General features: G+C 40.9%; 1 protein-coding gene across 3 annotated transcripts in view; it reads left to right on the top strand.

The window, feature by feature from the left end:
* The first annotated feature begins 2010 nt into the window (after positions 1 to 2010).
* DCDC2 (doublecortin domain containing 2) overlaps positions 2011 to 19404 on the top strand; it is a 54501-nt gene continuing 37107 nt past the window's right edge. The window contains exons 1-2 of one of the 3 annotated variants that reach the window (XM_052697985.1): positions 2011 to 3085; positions 6041 to 6092. In XM_052697985.1, coding sequence (XP_052553945.1) covers positions 2793 to 3085; positions 6041 to 6092 — 345 coding nt within the window. In that variant the 5' untranslated portion in view covers positions 2011 to 2792. Of the gene's footprint in view, positions 3086 to 3121; positions 3556 to 6040; positions 6093 to 19404 lie in introns of those variants that run through there. The other 2 variants (XM_052697984.1, XM_052697986.1) reach the window with 2 other exon arrangements.

Raw genomic sequence — 19404 nt, 5'->3', positions numbered from 1 at the left:
TTAAGCTCATCACAGACGGATACTTAATTGCTACCCACAAAAGTAATTGTAGCTTGCCTGGCCATAAAGAGCAATAGTATTTTGAAGTAACAGAGGTATACTGAGTGCAAGAGTAAATTACTCTGGCACAAAATAGCAGGCAGTTGACCTATCACTACATGACTGCCCTATGAGGACAGGCTGAGGGAGTTGGGCTTGTTCAGCCTGGAGAAGAGAAGGCTGCAGGGTGACCTCATTGCAGCCTATCAATACCTGAAGGGAACCTACACCCAGGAGGGGAGTAAACTCTTCAAAAGGGCTGACAACAGCAGGACTAGGGGAAATGGATCCAAGTTGAAGGAGGGAAGATTTAGGTTGGATGTTAGGGGGAAGTTCTTCACAAGGAGAGTGGTTAGGCCCTGGAACGGGCTGCCCAGGGAGGTTGTGGATGCCCCGTCCTTGGACGTGTTCAAGGCCAGGTTGGACGGGGTCCTGGGCAACCTGATCTGAATGTGTGTGTTTGGTGGCCCTGCTGGGCAGGGGGGTTGGAACTACATGATCCTTGAGGTCCCTTCCAACCCAGGTGATTCTGTGATTCTGTGATTCTGTGATTCTGTGACTGCAGAACGGTGTGAAGATCATCAGCTCTTCTGTTTTTGACACAGAAGTAAAGCCCATTTTTAATCCAACTTTTAATTTCAGGGAGCAACAGGTGAATGTTAAACGGTACCAAAATAAGGATTCTATATGCCTGGTTCTCCCCTTTATTAACTAGAAGAAAGCCAGAAGGGACTGGAGAAATGTAACTGTTAACCAATAACATTAGTAGCGTATTTGACTTCAGTCACCCTGAAATTGCTCTTTTTGTAATGGTTAACTGCCCTGTCGTAACTTCACAGCAGGAGGGTAATTTCCCCATCATAGGAGGCACGATAAAAAGAATGAAAAATGCCTGCCAGCACCTGTGTTGAAATCTACTTGAAAAAAAAATGATCATCACCGTACTCTAAACAGTTCCTGGCAGGAAGTCTAAAGCAGTTTTGGTCTTGCAAAAACTACTGGGGAAAAGAAGATGATGTTAAAGGAATTCAGATTGAATCTAAGGCATTTTCTTTTTATCTTCTGCCAAGTTTTACTGTTCCTTGTATCCAAGATGTGGCAAAGGTCTGGGGGAGCTGAACTCTTTGCATTTCATTATGCAGTTTCCTGGACAAAGCAAAGCAGACAGCGTTAGAAAGTACAGCGGGAAGTCACACATGCCTGAGGTGTTTTCAAGAAAAGAAAAATAATCTGTGGTTATCCAGAGAGTTATCCAGAGAGAACTGCAGGTTTGGATGCTCGGTGCATCCAGCACTGCTCAGTGGCATTAGCTCTAGCAATAGAGCTCTTATTCTTAAGAGAACACATTACATCTGAATTGTTCAGCTGAAGAATGATCAGTGTTGAAAAGCTTTTAAATACTTCCAGAATGCAAATAGCTAAATTAATTTACTCAGTTACTAAATGAGTGCAATATCATTTTGTGCTACTTTCCTATTTTGACCATTCAAAATGGTAGGATGGGAGAAAAGCACCTAAACAGTAAAAGTAATGTTCACATATCATCTCATAAAGACATTCAGAGGGCATCATGTGAGTAGGTACATAAAAATAAACAAAGAAACTAATAAGCTGACTGTGTATAGATACAAAAAGCCTGGGTCATCCAAAAGCTTGATTTTTGATATCAATAATCTTCATTTTTTCCTCCCTCCCTCCTTTCCTTCCTCCCTCCTTTCCTTCCTTCCTTCCTTCCTTCCTTCCTTCCTTCCTTCCTTCCTTCCTTCCTTCCTTCCTTCCTTCCTTCCTTCCTTCCTTCCTTCCTTCCTTCCTTCCTTCCTTCCTTCCTTCCTTCCTTCCTTCCTTCCTTCCTTCCTTCCTTCCTTCCTTCCTTCCTTCCTTCCTTCCTTCCTTCCTTCCTTCCTTCCTTCCTTCCTTCCTTCCTTCCTTCTTTCTTCTCTTCCATCCCTCCCTTCCCTCCCTCCCCTCCCCATCAAAATCATGACCAAACTTCATTTCTGAATTGCAGCCAACTTAAGCAGCATAGTGAGACAAGCATTCACTTTTCAGATGGGACTTTATAGTAAGAAGGGAAGTAAGAATGGAACAAATGTGGTAGATACAAGTTTCCAGTGTTTTGTTTGCTTTGTACACAGACCATCCTAGGCAGACAAGTGGTTCTCTCTGCCCTGCGTCCTCACGTCCCTCTCCCTGCCTCTGGGCACCGATTTTCTGCTTTCTCCTTTGCCCAGCCACCTCCTGATGAATAATTCAGAAGGATTTGTGCTCTCTGCACGCCCGTCCTGCTCTTCAGTGGTGTTGACTCTGGGCTCTGTCTGCTCTCACAGAAGAGGCTGTCGTCTGGCCGAGCAGAGAGGAGAATGGCAGACGCAGGATGAAGTTCCCGAAGGGAGCCGGCGTTACGTGATGGACAAAAAGACCACAGAAGGCCATGGGGATGCTCCCAGCCCTTTGGGATACACCTCCGTGCAGCGTGTCACCATCTGCACGAACCTCCCCGAGCACCAGCGTGGCAAGATCTGGTTTCCTAGGAGGAGCCGCTGCTGGGGAGGCTGAGCAGAGCCTTGCTGGGAGCCCGCAGGACGCTGCGATCCCTCCCCGCCTTTGCCTGTGGGAGGTGGGCCCTGGTGCCGGGTCCTGCTGCGTGCTCCCCCCGGCAGGCAGTTCTCAGCGGTGCTCAGACAGCGACCTTCCTCCGGGCAGACAAGTGCAAGCAGTGCCCCGGGCGGCTTTGGCTACGCAGAGCACCGAGCATGACTAATCCCGGCACCAAGGGCTCGTTCCTCTCGCAGCCGATGGTGAAGAGCGTGCTTGTATATCGCAACGGGGATCCTTTCTTTCCGGGACGTCGCATTGTCATCAACGAGAAGAAAGTGTCCAACTTTGAAGTCTTTTTGAAAGAGGTGACTGGTGGGGTGAAGGCACCTTTTGGAGCTGTGCGTAACATTTATACGCCTCGGGCTGGGCACCGTGTCCGGCAGCTGGAGGAGCTGCAGAGTGGAGAGCAGTATGTGGCTGGTGGCAGGGAAGCCTTCAAGAAACTGAAGTGAGTGGCTGAAAAGTAACTTAGCGTTTATACCCAACCTGAATATCAGCATTGCAGACCCCTCTCCCCTTCTCCTGCCACCCCTTATTAGCCGTTGTTCCAAAACAGACTGGAAGAAGGTATTTGTGACAGAAAATACTGCAAAAGAGCTTCAGAGGTGAAAGGTAGAACAGCTGCAGTTTTCATCAGTCACACAGTGGCATCTCCCTGACACAGCAATAGAAACGGAGAAGCAGTCCTTTAACCCTCAGGACATGCTGCATCAGCACGGTGTGATGGATGTGCTTTGCTGAGGGACAAGTGTCTGTGTTTGCGGTGGGTGATGTTAGGAAGGAAGCTCCAGAAAGGAGGAGTGTTGACAGAACTGTGGTGACAGCCTTGTTGGGAATTTAAATACCAACATTTCCTTTCTTGCTTATTTTTAAAAGGTCTCATTCTATTCACATCTCCATCCATTCTATTCATATGGGGTAAGCACATAGCCTTTTTCTGGACAGAATAACCAAATCTCTGCTGCCATTTAAAAGATGACTGCTTTTTTTTTTTTCCTCTGCTGGGGCATCAAGAATGAGGCTGACATTTTAGCTGTTTTTGACTGGAAACCTAAGCTTTTATGTGCACTTTCTGAGTAGAACCACCAGGTTCTTAATTCTGGCAATGAATTCCACTGTTTCAACTGCCTAATTATATGCTTTGTTCAGTCTCTGTGGGCATTAATCCTACAGCTGACTTGAAAAATATCTCAAAATTAACAGCCCCTTTCTTTGAGTGGTTGGGAATTCCTATGATAAACTACCTGCTTCGTGGACCTTTGCTTGTCTTGATTCAGGTACCACTGAGGAATCTGCATTTTTCAGGAGAGCTCGGTATGTTTCAAAATGAAGCTCTGTGTTTAATGAACAGGGTTTCTTTCAGCACACAGTTTTTGTCACCATCTGCTTCAAGAGGTTTATTGATATTTCTTGTGGTTCAGTGGCAAAGCAAGAGAGGAAGATGTATGGCAGGCCAAATGGAAGTCAATTTTCCATGTCAAATATATTGCTGCACACTCAAGAAAGAGCTATCATGTCTTTTGGTATTAAATTCTGTGGTCCCGTGAGTGGCTTAACGTTGCTGATTGTCAGCACATCTTGTTTCACCTTCCCATATGTGTTGTGCTTTCCACAAGCTAAAAAAAAGTAACTGTTTTCTTTAGCATGTGCTGCATAGAGGATTGGGTGCTCAGGTTGAGTTTTGGTGTAAATAGGCTTTTATTTTTGTTATTTCATTTTTCATGATTAATGGCGGGAGTTTTCAGACTTCTGTGGTTGCAACACGTAACAGGATACCTAAATATTTGAGGTCAACAAAGAGAATACTTCCAGAAAAGGTGACCTAAAGCACTCAGTAAAAGCAGGCTGTGCTGTATGTATATCCCTTGAGAGTATGCTTCCTGTGGGAAGGATGGCCTGGATGACCATTCCATTTCCTTGTTCACTACTGTTTTGTGTTGATATAGTGCTGTAAAAGCAGGCAGTGGTTTTACAAGCATATTTAAAGCAGGCTGGAGGGGTTTGGTTCTTAACTAGGTTGTAGACAGAAGGGTAATTAGAGGGACTGCTTAGCCAGGCAGGTCAGAGGAGAGGGGAGTCAATTGGAAAGGATGTTCTGGAAGAAACTGAGAGAATTAGAGAACAGAGCGTGTTTGTGTTTGTCTCGTGGGCAAAGATAAAGCAGTTGCAGCTGTGGGAGACAAAACTTCTGTCGTAAGGGATCTGACTCTGGTCTTAGAGCAGCAAGAACTATGGAAATTTTTAACTGTTCATTTTTTCCTTTGTGGTGATGCTTGCTGGCTTAATTCATTGTCACAATAGACTAAGCAGGGCTGAACTTTGAAATAAAGACTTGTGGGGCAGCTGTGTGCAGGTGTGAAAGTAACCAAGGAAAGCAGGAGCTGGAAGTGTCAGCACTCAGCTTCAAGTGGCACCTCTGTTACTCCACAGATGCCTAATAACGAGATCCGAATCTTTCTTCTCTATCTTCAGTGATTAGCTTAACTGCTTTCACCTTTAGCACATGAACTTCTGCCATTCCAAGCCTGGAATTGTAACATCTTGAAATACATTATTCTGGAGTGTCTCATTCTACAGCAGCAACAGCACTGGGAGCTAGAAACAACATGAGGTCCTGCAGCTCCTGTGAGCTGCATTCATGAGAAAAGGCCAGCTCATGAGGCTTTTGCAGTGCTGGACTGGAGCTGGTGCAGTCTAGGTGCCTGGGTAACTGTTCAACCAGTTTAAGGGTTACACCTGCTTGGAGACTTAATTCCTTTTCTTTGGAAAGGCAACATATGGCTAGGCTACCACTGTGTGTTTTAATTGATGCTTTTGTGATAATGCAGCAGGGAATACGGCAGCAGAGTGCAGTGATGTTTGAATGTTTGTGGATTTGTTTTGTCCTTGGATTTTGTTTATTAATAATTGTGAAGATACTCTTACTGTGTCATGATAAGTCAGGATAAAATGTTTCCAGGTGTGTCCCAGACCAGTTGAAACTCAAGTTGTGTAGAGCCTTTTAAATAAGCACTGGTTAAACTTGAGTGTGGAGAGACTTTAAACGTGTCAGAATTTATTGTGAGAAACTAGAAGGCAAGATGGTAACCTAGAAAACTCTGTTAAACTAATACTGTACTGATATTTATTGATGTTATTATTTATCCATCTTTCCAATAAGTTGGTTATTGATGGTCTGTAGTGAGATGACTAACTTGACTTGAAGTTAGATGAATAGTTCTGCCTTACATTTTGCATTCACCCAGGGGGCTAGCTTGTAGATTTATATTAATGCTCCTTCATTAAAATCTTGACTTAGTTACTATTTCTATTACTTTGAGGCATGGTAAATAAAAGTGTGAAATATCTGTCTTCTGTAAGTTAGATGCTTCTGTAAATAATCGGTGCTGATTTTCTTCCACAGCTATTTGGACATAGGGGAAACAAAGAAAAAGCCTGCTGAAGTCAACAGTGAGGTAGGTTGTCTGAAACACTTCAGAAGTAAACCTGCAGTTAGTTATTAGTGACGTGTCTGAGTTTTTAAGATGTATGTATTATGTTCAGAAACAGTATGCTTATCCAGCATTCTGAACATAATATTTCAATGATAATGACTCTGATTGCTCTGAACGTGGTGAACTGAACTGATGGTCTTCCATCCTGCTTTCTGAACTGCCTTATCCACTCCTAAACTATCAGGAAAGAAAATTGCATAGTATCATTACTGGTCTTCAATCAGAATAAGATGTTGGTACCTTGAACTTCCAGAATTTTGGACAAGAAAATTTTCTTCCAAACATTATGTTTTCTCTAGAAAAGAGACTTTTTGGTTTGAAAAATCACATTGAGTTGAAATGATTTTTCCAGTGACTTCCAATGAGTTCTAGCCCAGTGTCTTCCAAATCCACCTTTTTCTTTTGAACAGTTACACTATTCACACAACTGCAGGCTTCCAAAAACTGAACATGTGATTTTTTGAGGCATGTGGCTCTGTATTTCGTATTTTACTTCTTAATTCTGTATATGGATAGCAGTGATCCACAACACTTGAATTTCAGCTTTTGCCTGACAAGAAGCATCAGCTCACAAATGTTTCCATTTCTTCTGTCTTGCCAAATTTCTAGCAATTTAATGATCTGCATAGCAGATGTCTTGAGACACCTTGTGCTAGAAGCCCTTCAGAAAAGAAGGTGTATTGCCACAGTGATATTTGCTGTGGTATTTTGACACATCTTATTCAGAGGCAGTGAAATACAATACATGCATTTTATAAATTATTGTATCTTTGTAAGCCACCTTTGCTTGCAATTTTCCTTTTTTTCTTTTTTTGTTCATAGTCAACAGGAAGATCAAATTCAACAGGAGGTCAGAGGTTTGATTTACAAGCACCACATAAATTTGCTCTTAGCTGGATTTTTTTGTTCCTCAGTTTGTTTATGCATGCAATTAACCAGAACACTGTAGAGAAAGCTCTGTTGCTTTTGTGCCATTATTTGTGTCTCCTCGTTGTTAAGGTATTTAACAAAGAAAATAGAGCAATTAAAACGAATAAGGAAAAAATAATTAAAACACTGATGAGTCAGGAAGGTATATGAGTCAGGTACAGTTGCTGAGCTGTATATAAAAACAAGTAATATGTCCACACCTTTGCACTTTCTAAGCTTTCTGGTATCTTTTGTCCATAAATTCCATTTTCACTACAGCATTTCCTTATTTCAGTCCTGATTCTCTTTTGATCAACCTTTGTGAATCTTGCTGAACTATTCACTTGTCGCAAGGCAGACAGAATCAAATAATTAATCTCAACTTTAGCTGTGATCTTTGTAACAGATCATATTATTTTTTCCCAGAGAGGAAAGGTCTTTACGACAACAGTATTGAACTCATCTGAACCTTTAACACATACAAATATTTCTGGACATAAAATTAAAAACAAAACAACCAACCAACCATTGGATTTATGACCAGTCCTTGCTAATTTTCTTCTGAACGCCCAAACGTGTGAACAGTACCATAGTTTGTGTAAAACAGTGTCTAGATGAAAATCGTTCTTACATGTCCAGGCTGAAAAGAAGATAACCTGAGAAAACTGCTTCTGATTGTCTCTGAGATTGTGGTGGATTGCATTCACTGCCATTGGCATTGTGACTGACTTCAAGTGTCCCTTGGTGAGAAAGCAGTTGTCTCCACAGAAGCCTCTTAACCAAGTTCTGATATTAGAATTAATTAGCAAGACAACCACCATATTAAGGCTTGTTTTAAAGCTGATGAATTTGCTGCCAATCCTTAAAAGATTCTCAATATAACAGAAATTCTAAGCACTTGGAGAAACGTTTGCAGAAGTTGTTCCTTCTATTTGCAGTTGCACGTTTGATGAGAGAGGCTTCTTTTACTTCTGTATTCAGTGCTCACTGTACATACTCTGAGCACTTCCAGCCATCTTGAGGAAAACCAGTATAAACCATCTCCATGTTAGGTTTCACTTTCTGTTATTAATTTACTTGAGGAATCCTAAAAATGAAATGAAACCTGGTAAGGTTTTACAGATTTTTATCTGGACTTATGAATAACACCATTATTTTGGGGCCCTAATCATTTAATCCTAGAAATGGATTCGGGGGCCAGTAACTGAAGTTTTAATGCCTAAATAGATTTATGCTAAAATGATTTGAGGAAGCAAGTTCTGTTTGCACATCTTTTTTTCAAACATTCATTTTGAAATCAAACGTATGTCTGTGTTTTAGCATGAAGACCAGCAGAAGTAGTGCTACGTTTTTCTTTTGATTCTGCTGCATTTGCATCAGCAACCAAATAAATCATGTTTTTCCATGAAGCTTTGTAAGAACCTTTGATACAAGCCCACAAAAAGGTTTTGCTTTCAAAAGGCAGTATTTTAGATATTCTACATATATTCTACATATATGCAAATTATGAGAAAAATTTTTAGCTCCAGCCTGCAAGAACAGTAAAGTGAAACTTTCGAAAGGTGAGTTGTTTCAATGACTTCAGTAGGAAGGACTGCTTTGAAAGTATGCATGCATGGAGAAATATGTGGTCAGGTCTGAGTTGTAGGGTTCTGGTGGGCTAAGAGAATGGGGCAGCAGGAAAGCTTGCTGATAGCCTCACACATAACTCCAGGCTAAAATCAGGGTATGTTTTTAGGCTGATCTTTGTCGGGACGATTCCTGTTCTCTTTGCCCTATTGCTGAAATATTAAATGATTATCCTTCATCATCTCCACCTCTTATTTTGCTTCTCTCTGTTTTTTATAACATGGAATTTGTCAGGCCTCTTGCACTAGTGCTCTGGACCATAGGCCGTTATTGTGATCTCAGTAATAATGCTTTTTCTGTGAGATTTGAGACTGCAGTGACTATTGATAAAGCCTGCTCTTGGGGATTGCCTACCACCCTTCTCACCTGTTCATGTCCCACAGGAACCTGGTTTTCCTCTGAGCACAACCTCAAGGGTGAGCAATCAGGAAAGAAAAGCCTTTGTTCTGTGTTATTCCTGAATGCAGTGCATCCATAATTGAGGCAGGAGCTTTGCTGGTATTGTTGCCCCAGGAGGAGATGGTCTTGAATCTATTAGCACTGGTTTTATTATACAACCTGAACTTATAAAGGACAGATGTCAAGATGATGGGGCCAGACTTTTTTTCAGTAGCACTGCAGAGATAGGACAAGGGGCAATGGGAACAAACTGGAACACAAGAAGTTCCATCTGAATATGAGAAACAGCCCTGCAGAGAAGGGCCTGGGGATCCTGATGGATGAAAAACTTAACATGAGCCAACAGGGTGCTCTTGCAGCTCAGAAAGCAAATGGTATCCTGGGCTCCATCAGCAGAGGGGTGGTCAGCAGGGACAGGGAGGTGATTGTCCCTCTCTACTCTGCCCTTGTGAGGCCCAATCTGGAGCTTTGTGTCCAGGTTTGGAGCCCCCAGTACAAGAAAGACAGGGAGTTGTTGGAGAGGGTCCAGAGGAGAGCCATGAAGATGATCAGGGGGCTGGAGCACGTCTTCTACAAAGACAGGCTGAGGGAGCTGGGCTTGTTCAGCCTGGAGAAAAGAAGGCTGTGGAGTGACCTCATTGCAGCCTTTCAGTACCTGAAGGGAGCCTACAAACAGGAGGGGAGTCAACTCTTTGAAAGGGTAGGTAACTGCAGGACAAGGGGAAATGGTTTTAAGTTGAAGGAGGGAAGATTTTAGGTTAAATATCAGGGGGAAATTCTTTACAGAGAGAGTAGTGAGGTGCTGGAACAGCTTCTTAGAGAGGTTGTGGATGCCCCATCCCTAGAGGTGTTCAAGGCCAGGTTGAATGGGCCCCTGGGCAGCCTGGGCTGCTATGAAATGGGGAGGTTGGCGGCCCTGCATGTGGCAGGAGGGTTGGAGATTCATGATCCTTGAGGTCACTTCCAACCTGGGCTATTCTGTGATTCTGTGAAACAACTTATTTGAGAGTGACAGAGCACTGGTACAAGCTGCCCAGAGAGACTGTTGAGTCTCCTCTGGATATATTCAGAATCTGCCCTAACACTTTTTTTGTGCAGGCTACTCTAGGAAATCTGCTTTAGCAGTGAGCTTGGACCAGATGATCTCCAGAGGTCCCTTCCCGTTCTACTATTCTGTGATTCTGTGGCTTTCTCTGTATCAGATTTTAGAAATACATTGACCCTGGCCTGGTGCTGAAGACAGTCAGATTTCTGTACATACATTATGTTGTTTACCAGGGATTTGGAAGATGAAAAAAGATGGCAGAGAAACACTGTTTGGGAAATTCATGGTCAATGGTTAAGGATGCAATCACTATGCCTATAGGCAAGGGGATGAATTCTGGTGGTATGCAGCACGCTTTGACATTGCCTACCTGATAAGTAGGATTTTGTAAGTTTTCCTCCAGTAAACAATTACAGATATTTATTTCCAAATCTGGTTAGTGAAGAGGAAGGCAAAAGGAATAAAGGCATGCTTATGTTGTGTATTCATAGGCAGCTGTAAATCTTTATTTGTATTATGTAAGCTGCCAAATGTTTGACATCTGTTCTTGCAAACATTTTAATGTTGTTCTTTGAAGGCAGCATTTCAATTACTTTAGATTTGTATATAAGTAGAAAATGTGTCAAAATGGAATTAAACAAGAAAGAAATCTTGTTCAAGATACAAAATAAATACTGTGACCTATATTCAGGAAGAAAAATAGATGAAAAATACAAAGCATTAATTTCTTACTGAACTGCCTTCTCACTTCTCTCAGGGAGTGACAGAATATAGTACGTCTCTATCAGGAATAGGCTCCTCTACGACAGTCTGTAACTGTGAGCCTGAGCCTCCAAGGAAGGTGTTCCTCAGGAAAAATAATAATTTAAAAAAAAAAAAACAACATCAGCAACAATAAATGAAGTAATCTTCTTTACCTTATGTATTCCAGTATCTTATTTAAAGAAATACCTTAGTGTCCTTTCTTATAAGATGATGGGCTTGAACATCTGGGAATGGATTTCCAGAGGTCCCTTCCAACCTCTAGGATTCTGGTGAGAGCAGTACTAGTTCTGCTTAGTATGATTTATTTCATTTTTAGCTGAAGCTTCTCAAATACCACGGTTCTGTTTGCCTGTGAGTCTCACCTCACCTTGCCTGATGTGTCTGATGCTGGCAAAGACAATGGGCTAGGAATTGCCTGTGTTCCTTGGTGTGTCCTTTACAAATGACAAGGAGCTTTGAGGAAGGTTTGGTCAAAAATGTCTTAATGTAGGTGTGTTGTGCCAATGAATAAAATACGTGTCACTGGATAATTCATTAGGCACTATTGAATGTGGCAAGTGGAACGTGCAAATATATGTGTTTGTCTGTAAGAAGGGTCAGTGTTGAAATAGTTTGGCAAGACACCTTTTTTTCTGCCTAAACAGAACAAAGTTTACATCACAAATACCTCATTATTCACAAATACCTCATTATAGAAGCAGATTTTACCATTTTGGTGAAATAGGAGTGAGTGGGTTATGAGTCTCCCAGTATTGTCAATATCCAAAAGACTGTAAGTAGAGTAATGCAAGATAGCTTGTGTTTCAGCCTTTTTTTGTAGTGTATCAACTGCACGTAACACTTTATTTTCAAGGGCTTTTCTGTTAAAAATAGGCATTGTGTTAAAAATAGTTCAAATATGACAGAAATAACAACACTTATCTTGCAAAATAATTGCCTTGGTCTGTGAGATTCAGTCACTGGTAAGAGTTGAGCCTTTAAAAACATTACTAAAAAAGACCTTAGCCACTCTACTGACACACATCAGGTTTCACTGTTGTCTTCAATGAAATTATAATTTATAAAATCAATGATAGATTTCTTTAATCCATGTCTGGTCTCTTAAAATCTAATTTCTTGTAATCTGGTTTCTTAAAATCTAATTCTCTACCAGTCTAAGACTTCCAAATGACTGAAGTATGGAAGTCAAACACTCAGATAATGGGAAATTGCTGCTTTTAGTCATCAGTCTATCTCAGCTATAGCCTTGAACTTGCAGTTCTGTTTTTCATAGAATAATTTGGGTTGGAAGGGACCTTTAAGATCCAGCCTCTTGCTATAGGCAGGCACACCTCCTTCTAGAACAGGCTGCTCAAAGCCCCATCCAGCCTGGCCTTGAATGCTTCCAGAGAGGCAGCATTCACAACCTTTCTGGGCAACCTGTTCCAGTGTCTCACCACCCTCACAGTATAGAATTTCTTGCTAAAATCTAATTTAAATCTACCCTCTTCCAGTTTAAAGCCATTTCCCCTCATTCTGTTACTAGATGCCTTTATAAAAAGCTCCTCTCCAGCTTTCCTGTAGGCCCCTTCAGGTACTGGAAGGCTGCTGTAAGGTTCCCTTTGAAGGGTCCCTCTGAAGATTCCCTCATCCTGAAGATGACCAGAAGTGCAGGATCTTGCACTTCTGTGTGAAGCTTTGTGTATAGAACACTGATAGCAGAGGATAACGAATGAAGAAGGGCTACATCAGCATATCCTCTCAGTTTCCTGATTTCTGAGATAAGCTTTGAATAAACAACATTTGGGAAATTATCAAGAACATCTTCACAAATTATCCACTGCCGAGTGCTGCTAGAGCAGATGGGATTTTCAAACCACATCTCTGTTACCTCGCTTCATCCACTATTAGGGGTGCTGAGTGCTTCCTTGACCATTTGCACTATACTTCATTTAACATTAGCTGCAGTGCAGCAGTTTTGGAAGAGCCCCAGCTGTTCCATAGTTCTCATGCAGCTGTGACACCAGAACAGTGTTCCACTCGGCTCATTTGCACAGCACTGCTCATACAGAAGGGAAGAACAAACCATGAATAAGGCAATGAACATCAGTTGTGAAGACAGATTGTCTGTATGAGTAAATTTTTACCTGACTCAAGTTTTTCACTGAGATAGCAGTACTCTTTCCCTTCTGTTTTGCTGTTATCTCAACGAGCAAGTGACAAAATGTCTTTTGCCCTGTAGCACTGTGGTAGTTAACATGCACGGAAGGCTGAAGCAAGCTTCCTAGGAAAAGTCTTTTTAAAGCTTGTAATTCACATTTGATGGCTTTTGCAACAAGCTAAATCCCCCAGAAATGTCACGTTCCATCTCAGTTTAGACTTTCTGAAGGGAGAGTGGGGTGCAGAGTAAATCTGAATTTCTGACATCTCCCTCTTTAAACCAGGGACAACAGTAAGGATGAAAGGAGACTTTTCCCAGGGACGTGTGAAACCTGTGAGCTGCTCAGATGGCAGCCAGGCTCTTGACTGTTTTGAAGCCTCTGGCAGCGCCCTCCTGCTGTAATAATACGACTCAAAACTTTTTATTTAGTTACTGATAGAGAAAATACCACAAACATTTCATTCTGACTCAAGCTTAAGCTTTGATACAAAATATTCCTCAGGTCTGTATCTGTCCTTCGCTTCTTTTGGCAACTGAGCTTCATGTTTTGAAAGAGAGATTTGTTTTGTAGTGAAGGTGATCTGCAAGTACAAATACATTTTAAATGATGTGCTTGAGGAATCTAGTAAACCTCTTGAGGAAGTCTGACCAAATAGTTACCATTTGCTTATTGTAAGCATAATTGGTTGCTAAAAAGTACTGAATATTATTTTCCAATTATTATATGTGCAGTGTGGACATTCATATTTCTTTAGATGCTCTCTGATCTAGATGGTCTCTCCCTGTGCTCTCAGGAAGATTAATTTTACTTGTCATTGTGTATGGTTTGTGGGTAAGCTGCTGATGAATGAAAGGAGCTTTTGGATTTGCAGATTCTGGGGATAGCTATTTCTTTTAAGTTCTCTCTTTGAGGCAGCTGTGTGTTCAAGGAACGAAACAGCATTATAAATATCTAACATTACCAAATTATAAATAGATTAATATCAGGAATCGAGTGGATGCGGCCAGACTCTTCAGTGATGTGCAGCCACAGAGCAAGGGACAACGGGCAAAAGCTGCAACACAGGAAGTTCCATACAGACAAGGGGAAGAACTTCTTCACTGTGTGAGGTGACAGAGCACTAGAACAGGCTTACCAGAGAGGTTGTGAAGTCTCCTTCTCTGGAGATATTCAAGACCCATTCGGATGGTTCCCTGTGCAATGTACTGTGGGGAACCTGCTTTATCAGGAGCGTTGGACTTGATGATATCCAGAGGTCCTTTCCACTCCTATGACTCTGATTCTGTGAAGAGTCAGTCTTTTCACTAATGAGTCTTTGAAGGCTCAATTAAGATCCCTCAAAACTTTAATCCGTGTATAACCTCAATATATGCGTCTGCATGCGACCTCAGAATCCAGAACATCCATCTTTAGTGTAATTGAGAATGTGACTGGCAGAATGTGTCTTCTGCTGGTGGTCTCCAGTGGCTGCACATCAGCTATGGAATCTTCTGAGTCACACATAGTCCTCAGCAGATCAGAGGCTGGGTCACTCAGATGCATTGTTCTTCAAGGAAACCTGGATCAGGAGGAAAGACTCCCTAGATTGTCGAGTGCCAATTAAAATGAGATAGACAATACAATGCATGAGACTTGGTAGGTCAGAACTTACCATTGAAATAGGCCTCAAAATGCATCTGATATATTGCTACTGAAGCATTATAAGGAGTGGTCATTTCTCTGATTTCCCCCTGTTCCTCAGCATTTTAAAATCAATTTTTTTGTAATAATTGTTTTAGCAGTTGTTCCTTCTGTATCCTTTAAGTTCATCCTTTTTACAGTAGGTTCTCCTCTTATCTGTGGACAGTGATATGATTGGAGGAATCTGTACAAATTGAATTTTGAAAGCTTGGTTGAGGTTGGAAGGGATCTCTGGGTCCATCTGGTTCAACCCTTGCCCAAGCAGGGACAGATAGAGAAAGGTGCCTAGCTCCATGTCCAGGTGGCTGCTGAAGGCCTCCAAGGAGAAGACTCCACAGCATCTCTGGGCAACCTGCACCAGTGCTCCATCACCACACAGTACAGAAGGGCTTTCTGGTGTTCAGAGGGAACCTCTTCTATTCTGATTTGTGCCCCCTGCCTCTTGTCTTGGCACTGGGCACCAATGGAAAGAGCCATCCTCTTTGCATGCTCCCATCAGGAATTTATAGACATCAGTGAGATCTCCCCTGAGCCTTTTCTTGGTCAGCCAAATAGTTCCATCTCTCTCAGCCTTTCCTCATAACTGAGCTGCTCTCACCCCTTCATTACTTTGATGGACTCCTCTGAACTCTCTCCAGTATGCCCAGGTCTCTCTTCTACTGGGGGTCCCAGAACTGGACATGGTACTCCAATGTTACCATGGTGTTACCACGTTAACAGGGTATTACCAATGCTGTGGAGAATATTCCTTAATAACCATCTTAGAAATTGCTCCAGTATGTGAAAGTTACAGCCATCTGATACCAAAACAATCTATACTCGTGGGAGTGTGTTTTTTGTGTTTGTTTGTTTGCTTGTTTTGTTGTTGTGAAACAAACACAAACTGTGGTACCCAAAATTTCTGTACACAGAATATTAGTGTCTGAGAAGAAATTGTGGATAAAGGTCTGCTTCATAACTCTATGCCACTATAAAAAAGAAAAGAGGGAACCATTTTGTAAGTCCACATCTGAACAGCTTGATTGCTTCTACTGCTGTTAGAAGTCTGAGTGAGGAGCTTCCAGTTTCTCTGAGGCTCGATGCAATATGGGAAAGGTAACATAAAAAAAAAGGTATGCAAAGGTTAAAAAAAAGAAAAAAGTGATATACATCCTGAATCTCCTGAGCAATATCTTTAATAGGTAAGCTTTCTATTACACTGTTTGGTATTTAGTATCTTGGTAACATAATTAGGAAAACAAGATGTACAAAACAGATACTCTTCCCGAGTGTTTATAATCTAATACCAGGAGGATTTGAAGAATTGTCTAGATATCCCGTTAAAACATAGCTGTGTCTTTTTTCTCTAATTGCCCTGTAAAAATTACTGTTTGCACAGTTCTGTATGTCTGAATTGTATCATTCTGATTATTTAAATTATGGACTGTTTACAGATTGGTTTTAGTATATTTTGGAGCAAGGCAGAGACTCGTAGGGTCATTGGATCATGTCACTGGAGATTTCATGGTCTGTATTGCATCTGATATGAAACTCAAAGGTTAGTCACTTCCTCAACTAAGATGACTGCCTTGTTCTGTAGGGTAACTGTCCTTTCTTTTTTCTTTTTGTGATGAAAATGGAAGGGAAGAGATAACAGTGCTGCAGCTTTTAATGCTGCTGCATATTAAATTTTCTTACTGTAAAGCATTAACAACTTTTAACTCTGTTTAAAAATGAAGAAAAATCTGCTCTTCTTATAGTTGATTTTTATTCTTCAGCTGTCACTGTTCACAGGTTCAGGCTCTTCTGGTCAGCCATGAAGATCAGAGTTTCCTTTCTGGTTTAAATGTGTAATGAATTTAGGGAAAATACTCAAGCTCTGAGACTTTGTGATCTACTTTGTATACACCTGGAAATCCAGCCAGTTAATAGGAGTTTGAATATTTGTAGTCATTTGCACTGGTGCCAGCAGAAAGGTCGTCAGTCTCTTGCTCAAGGCTGTTTTAACTATCCAGTGTACCATCTAGCAGTGTAACATGGCCAGGGAAAAGGAAATTATCTAGATTTATTACGATGTAGGATAACTGAAACATTTTTGTACTGACAAAAACTCCTCCGTGAATCTGGCTCATCTTTACTCAAAATGTATTAAAATGCCTGTTCCAAAAAGTCACATTCCTATGAAGTAGGTATGATATTTCCTACGTTGTAACAGCCTTAGAAAAAGTAACTTTTATCTTTCTAACTTGCTTTTGATCACTCAACCTTGAACATTCCTTTGTTTCACATAGTAGGATGGTGACTGTATGTATAAATGGGGTTTTAGTTCTTCTGACCCCTGTTCTACCCTTAGGGAATGCAAATATTTGTTCTCATTTGTTTCCTGTGCACATTGATTAACAAACAGGCAATTGTAACAAACTGGTAAAGCCACGGCTCACTGCATGAGCTGATAAAGTTGGTATGTGTCATTGTGTTGAAATATTAAAACTTCCAAAGGTTATTCATAAAGTGACGTGAGTAATAAGTGAAATGTTAGTAGTGCCCAAGATAATGTTAAAAACCATTGAGAAAATCAAACTGTTAAACAGGTATAAACCAAACTGGTTCAGAGAGGTAAGGTTGCTTGGCTGATGTCTTTCTGCCACCCAGCCTGGCTTCATATATTCTGTAAACCCATAAATCCTGCAGTTGCTCAAGTTGACCCAGTGGCCAGGGCTCTCTTCTGGTAAGAAAAGGAAATAAATCATTTAGTGACACCATCTCTTTCCCAAGCCTTCATGGCCACCTGTGAAATTGCTACTGGACAATTATCTGTATTTAGCTTGGCTCAACATTTTAATGTACACTGGAGGGAAAAGTCAAGATAAGGATGGCCACACACCTTCCTCAAGTCCCAAGTACCCAACAGAAAGGATAAGAAGTTTTCTAAGTCTGTCCTACTTTCCAGCTTCTGTTTGAATAGAATATATGAAAAGCATAACACAGCATTTGTAGAAGAAAAATCATTGCACATGGAGATAACCAAATAGATTTACATGAGCCAAAAGAAATAGATAATATTTTGCTGCATCTCCATTTTAGTGATTATTTTTTTCTTTATAATGCTCATTTATGAAGAAACGAAAACCAGTCTTTTTAAGGTTTGTATTTCAAACCAAAGTGTGTGCTGCTCAGAGACCTTACCTAAATAGCTGTTTTCAATTACCATACTTTTCCTGGAGTGCTGTACATCTAATCTTGCCTTCTCAATATAGCATTTCTTTGAGTTAAAAGCATGGGACAGCAAGTATTCTTGAATTTTTACTGAGTGCCAAGACCATCTACAGTATTTGAAAAAGGATAACTTGTTTTAGTTGTTCTTCAGTCTTTCACAGTGTCAGCTGAACCTAAGTACAACAGAAAATTTTCTATGAAAACTGTATTAAGTTGATGTGTAAATGTGTGCACACACATAAACAATATACACATTTACATATATCTCTGTAAGCACGCTTATTCAAAATGATTTCCATAGAAAAACTGTTTTTAATATAAATATTTATGAGAGTAAGCCTGAGTGGATAGTTTGGCTGCTGATTGTTCTGTTTTTGCTTTTGTTTTGCAAGCAGTCAACAGGGGAAGATGTAAGTACTTAAAGTAGATTATGTGATGTCTTAAGTGTGTTGTAAATAGTTGTTAAATTCTGTGAATATTTAGCATATGTTATAAATGTTGTATAAAATGTTATAAAGCAACTATACTTTATTCTGTTGGCTTTTTTCTACCATTGCACCAGTTAAATGCTTAGCTGCATAGTGGCTTTGTACATTCAAAGGAGGCACTCAGCTGCAGCTAACATTCACCAACACAAATTCAACCACAGTGAATTATGCCTGAAGATGTATGCTTAGATCTAAGAGACACTCTGTAGAAAGTATTCTGAAAGTCAAGTTTTCACAAAGATCTTAGCTCCTAGAGCCCAGCTGGTGTTGAGTTCAGCTGCTTTGCTTTTCTCAGGCTCTGCCAGGTGCTTCACTGAATTAATGAGCAGGTAGTAACTGTTCTCTGAATTGAGAAAGATCCAGAGTACTCTTATCGTAAGGGGCACTGCAAGAAAGAGGAAATTCTTGATAGGAGGGTAAAAATTCTGGTTGTTTTAAGAGCCAGAGGTCCCATAGTGCATTTCCAAGCACACGTGGCTCCTCTTGTGTTGCAAATCCCCATTTGATTAGTTTTATCTTGCTTGCTTAAAGTTCCTTCTAAGTTTCAATTAGTATGATGATATTTTCTCCTTCCTGTTCTAAATGTTTTGTGTTACTGTTGTGTGTTGGACATGAGTATCTGATGGCAAATTATGAAACAGAAACATTTGGTAGTAGGATGTGGAAAAGGCTCTTCGACGGACCCTGTAAACCCCTCTGAAAATGTACAAAACTTGAAGATAAAATCATAATGGGGCCAGAACATTGGCTAATGTAAATATGCTCACAATTGCTGATGCAAATGGGGAAGAGAAGGATTTAGGAGTCTTGTGATGTTCATCTGTTAATGTAATCACAAACCTTCACGTCTTCGTTAATGTGTAACTGTAATGCCAGAGGGGTCAGGCTATTCCAGACAGTGCAATGTTGTGGTACCTCCTACATGAGAAATACCAGCAGTCTTATGTATTCTTCAATTAAATCTCCAATCTAGTCTTCCTCTGGAGTGAGTTTGCATAACTCTACATGCTTCAAAGGATCTG

Source organism: Tympanuchus pallidicinctus, unplaced genomic scaffold (assembly GCF_026119805.1).
Source record: "Tympanuchus pallidicinctus isolate F22 unplaced genomic scaffold, pur_lepc_1.0 scaffold31, whole genome shotgun sequence".
NCBI classification, from domain to species: Eukaryota; Metazoa; Chordata; class Aves; order Galliformes; family Phasianidae; genus Tympanuchus; species Tympanuchus pallidicinctus.
The sequence above is the reverse complement of the archived record's forward strand: the minus strand, read 5'-3'. Positions and strand labels throughout refer to the sequence as shown.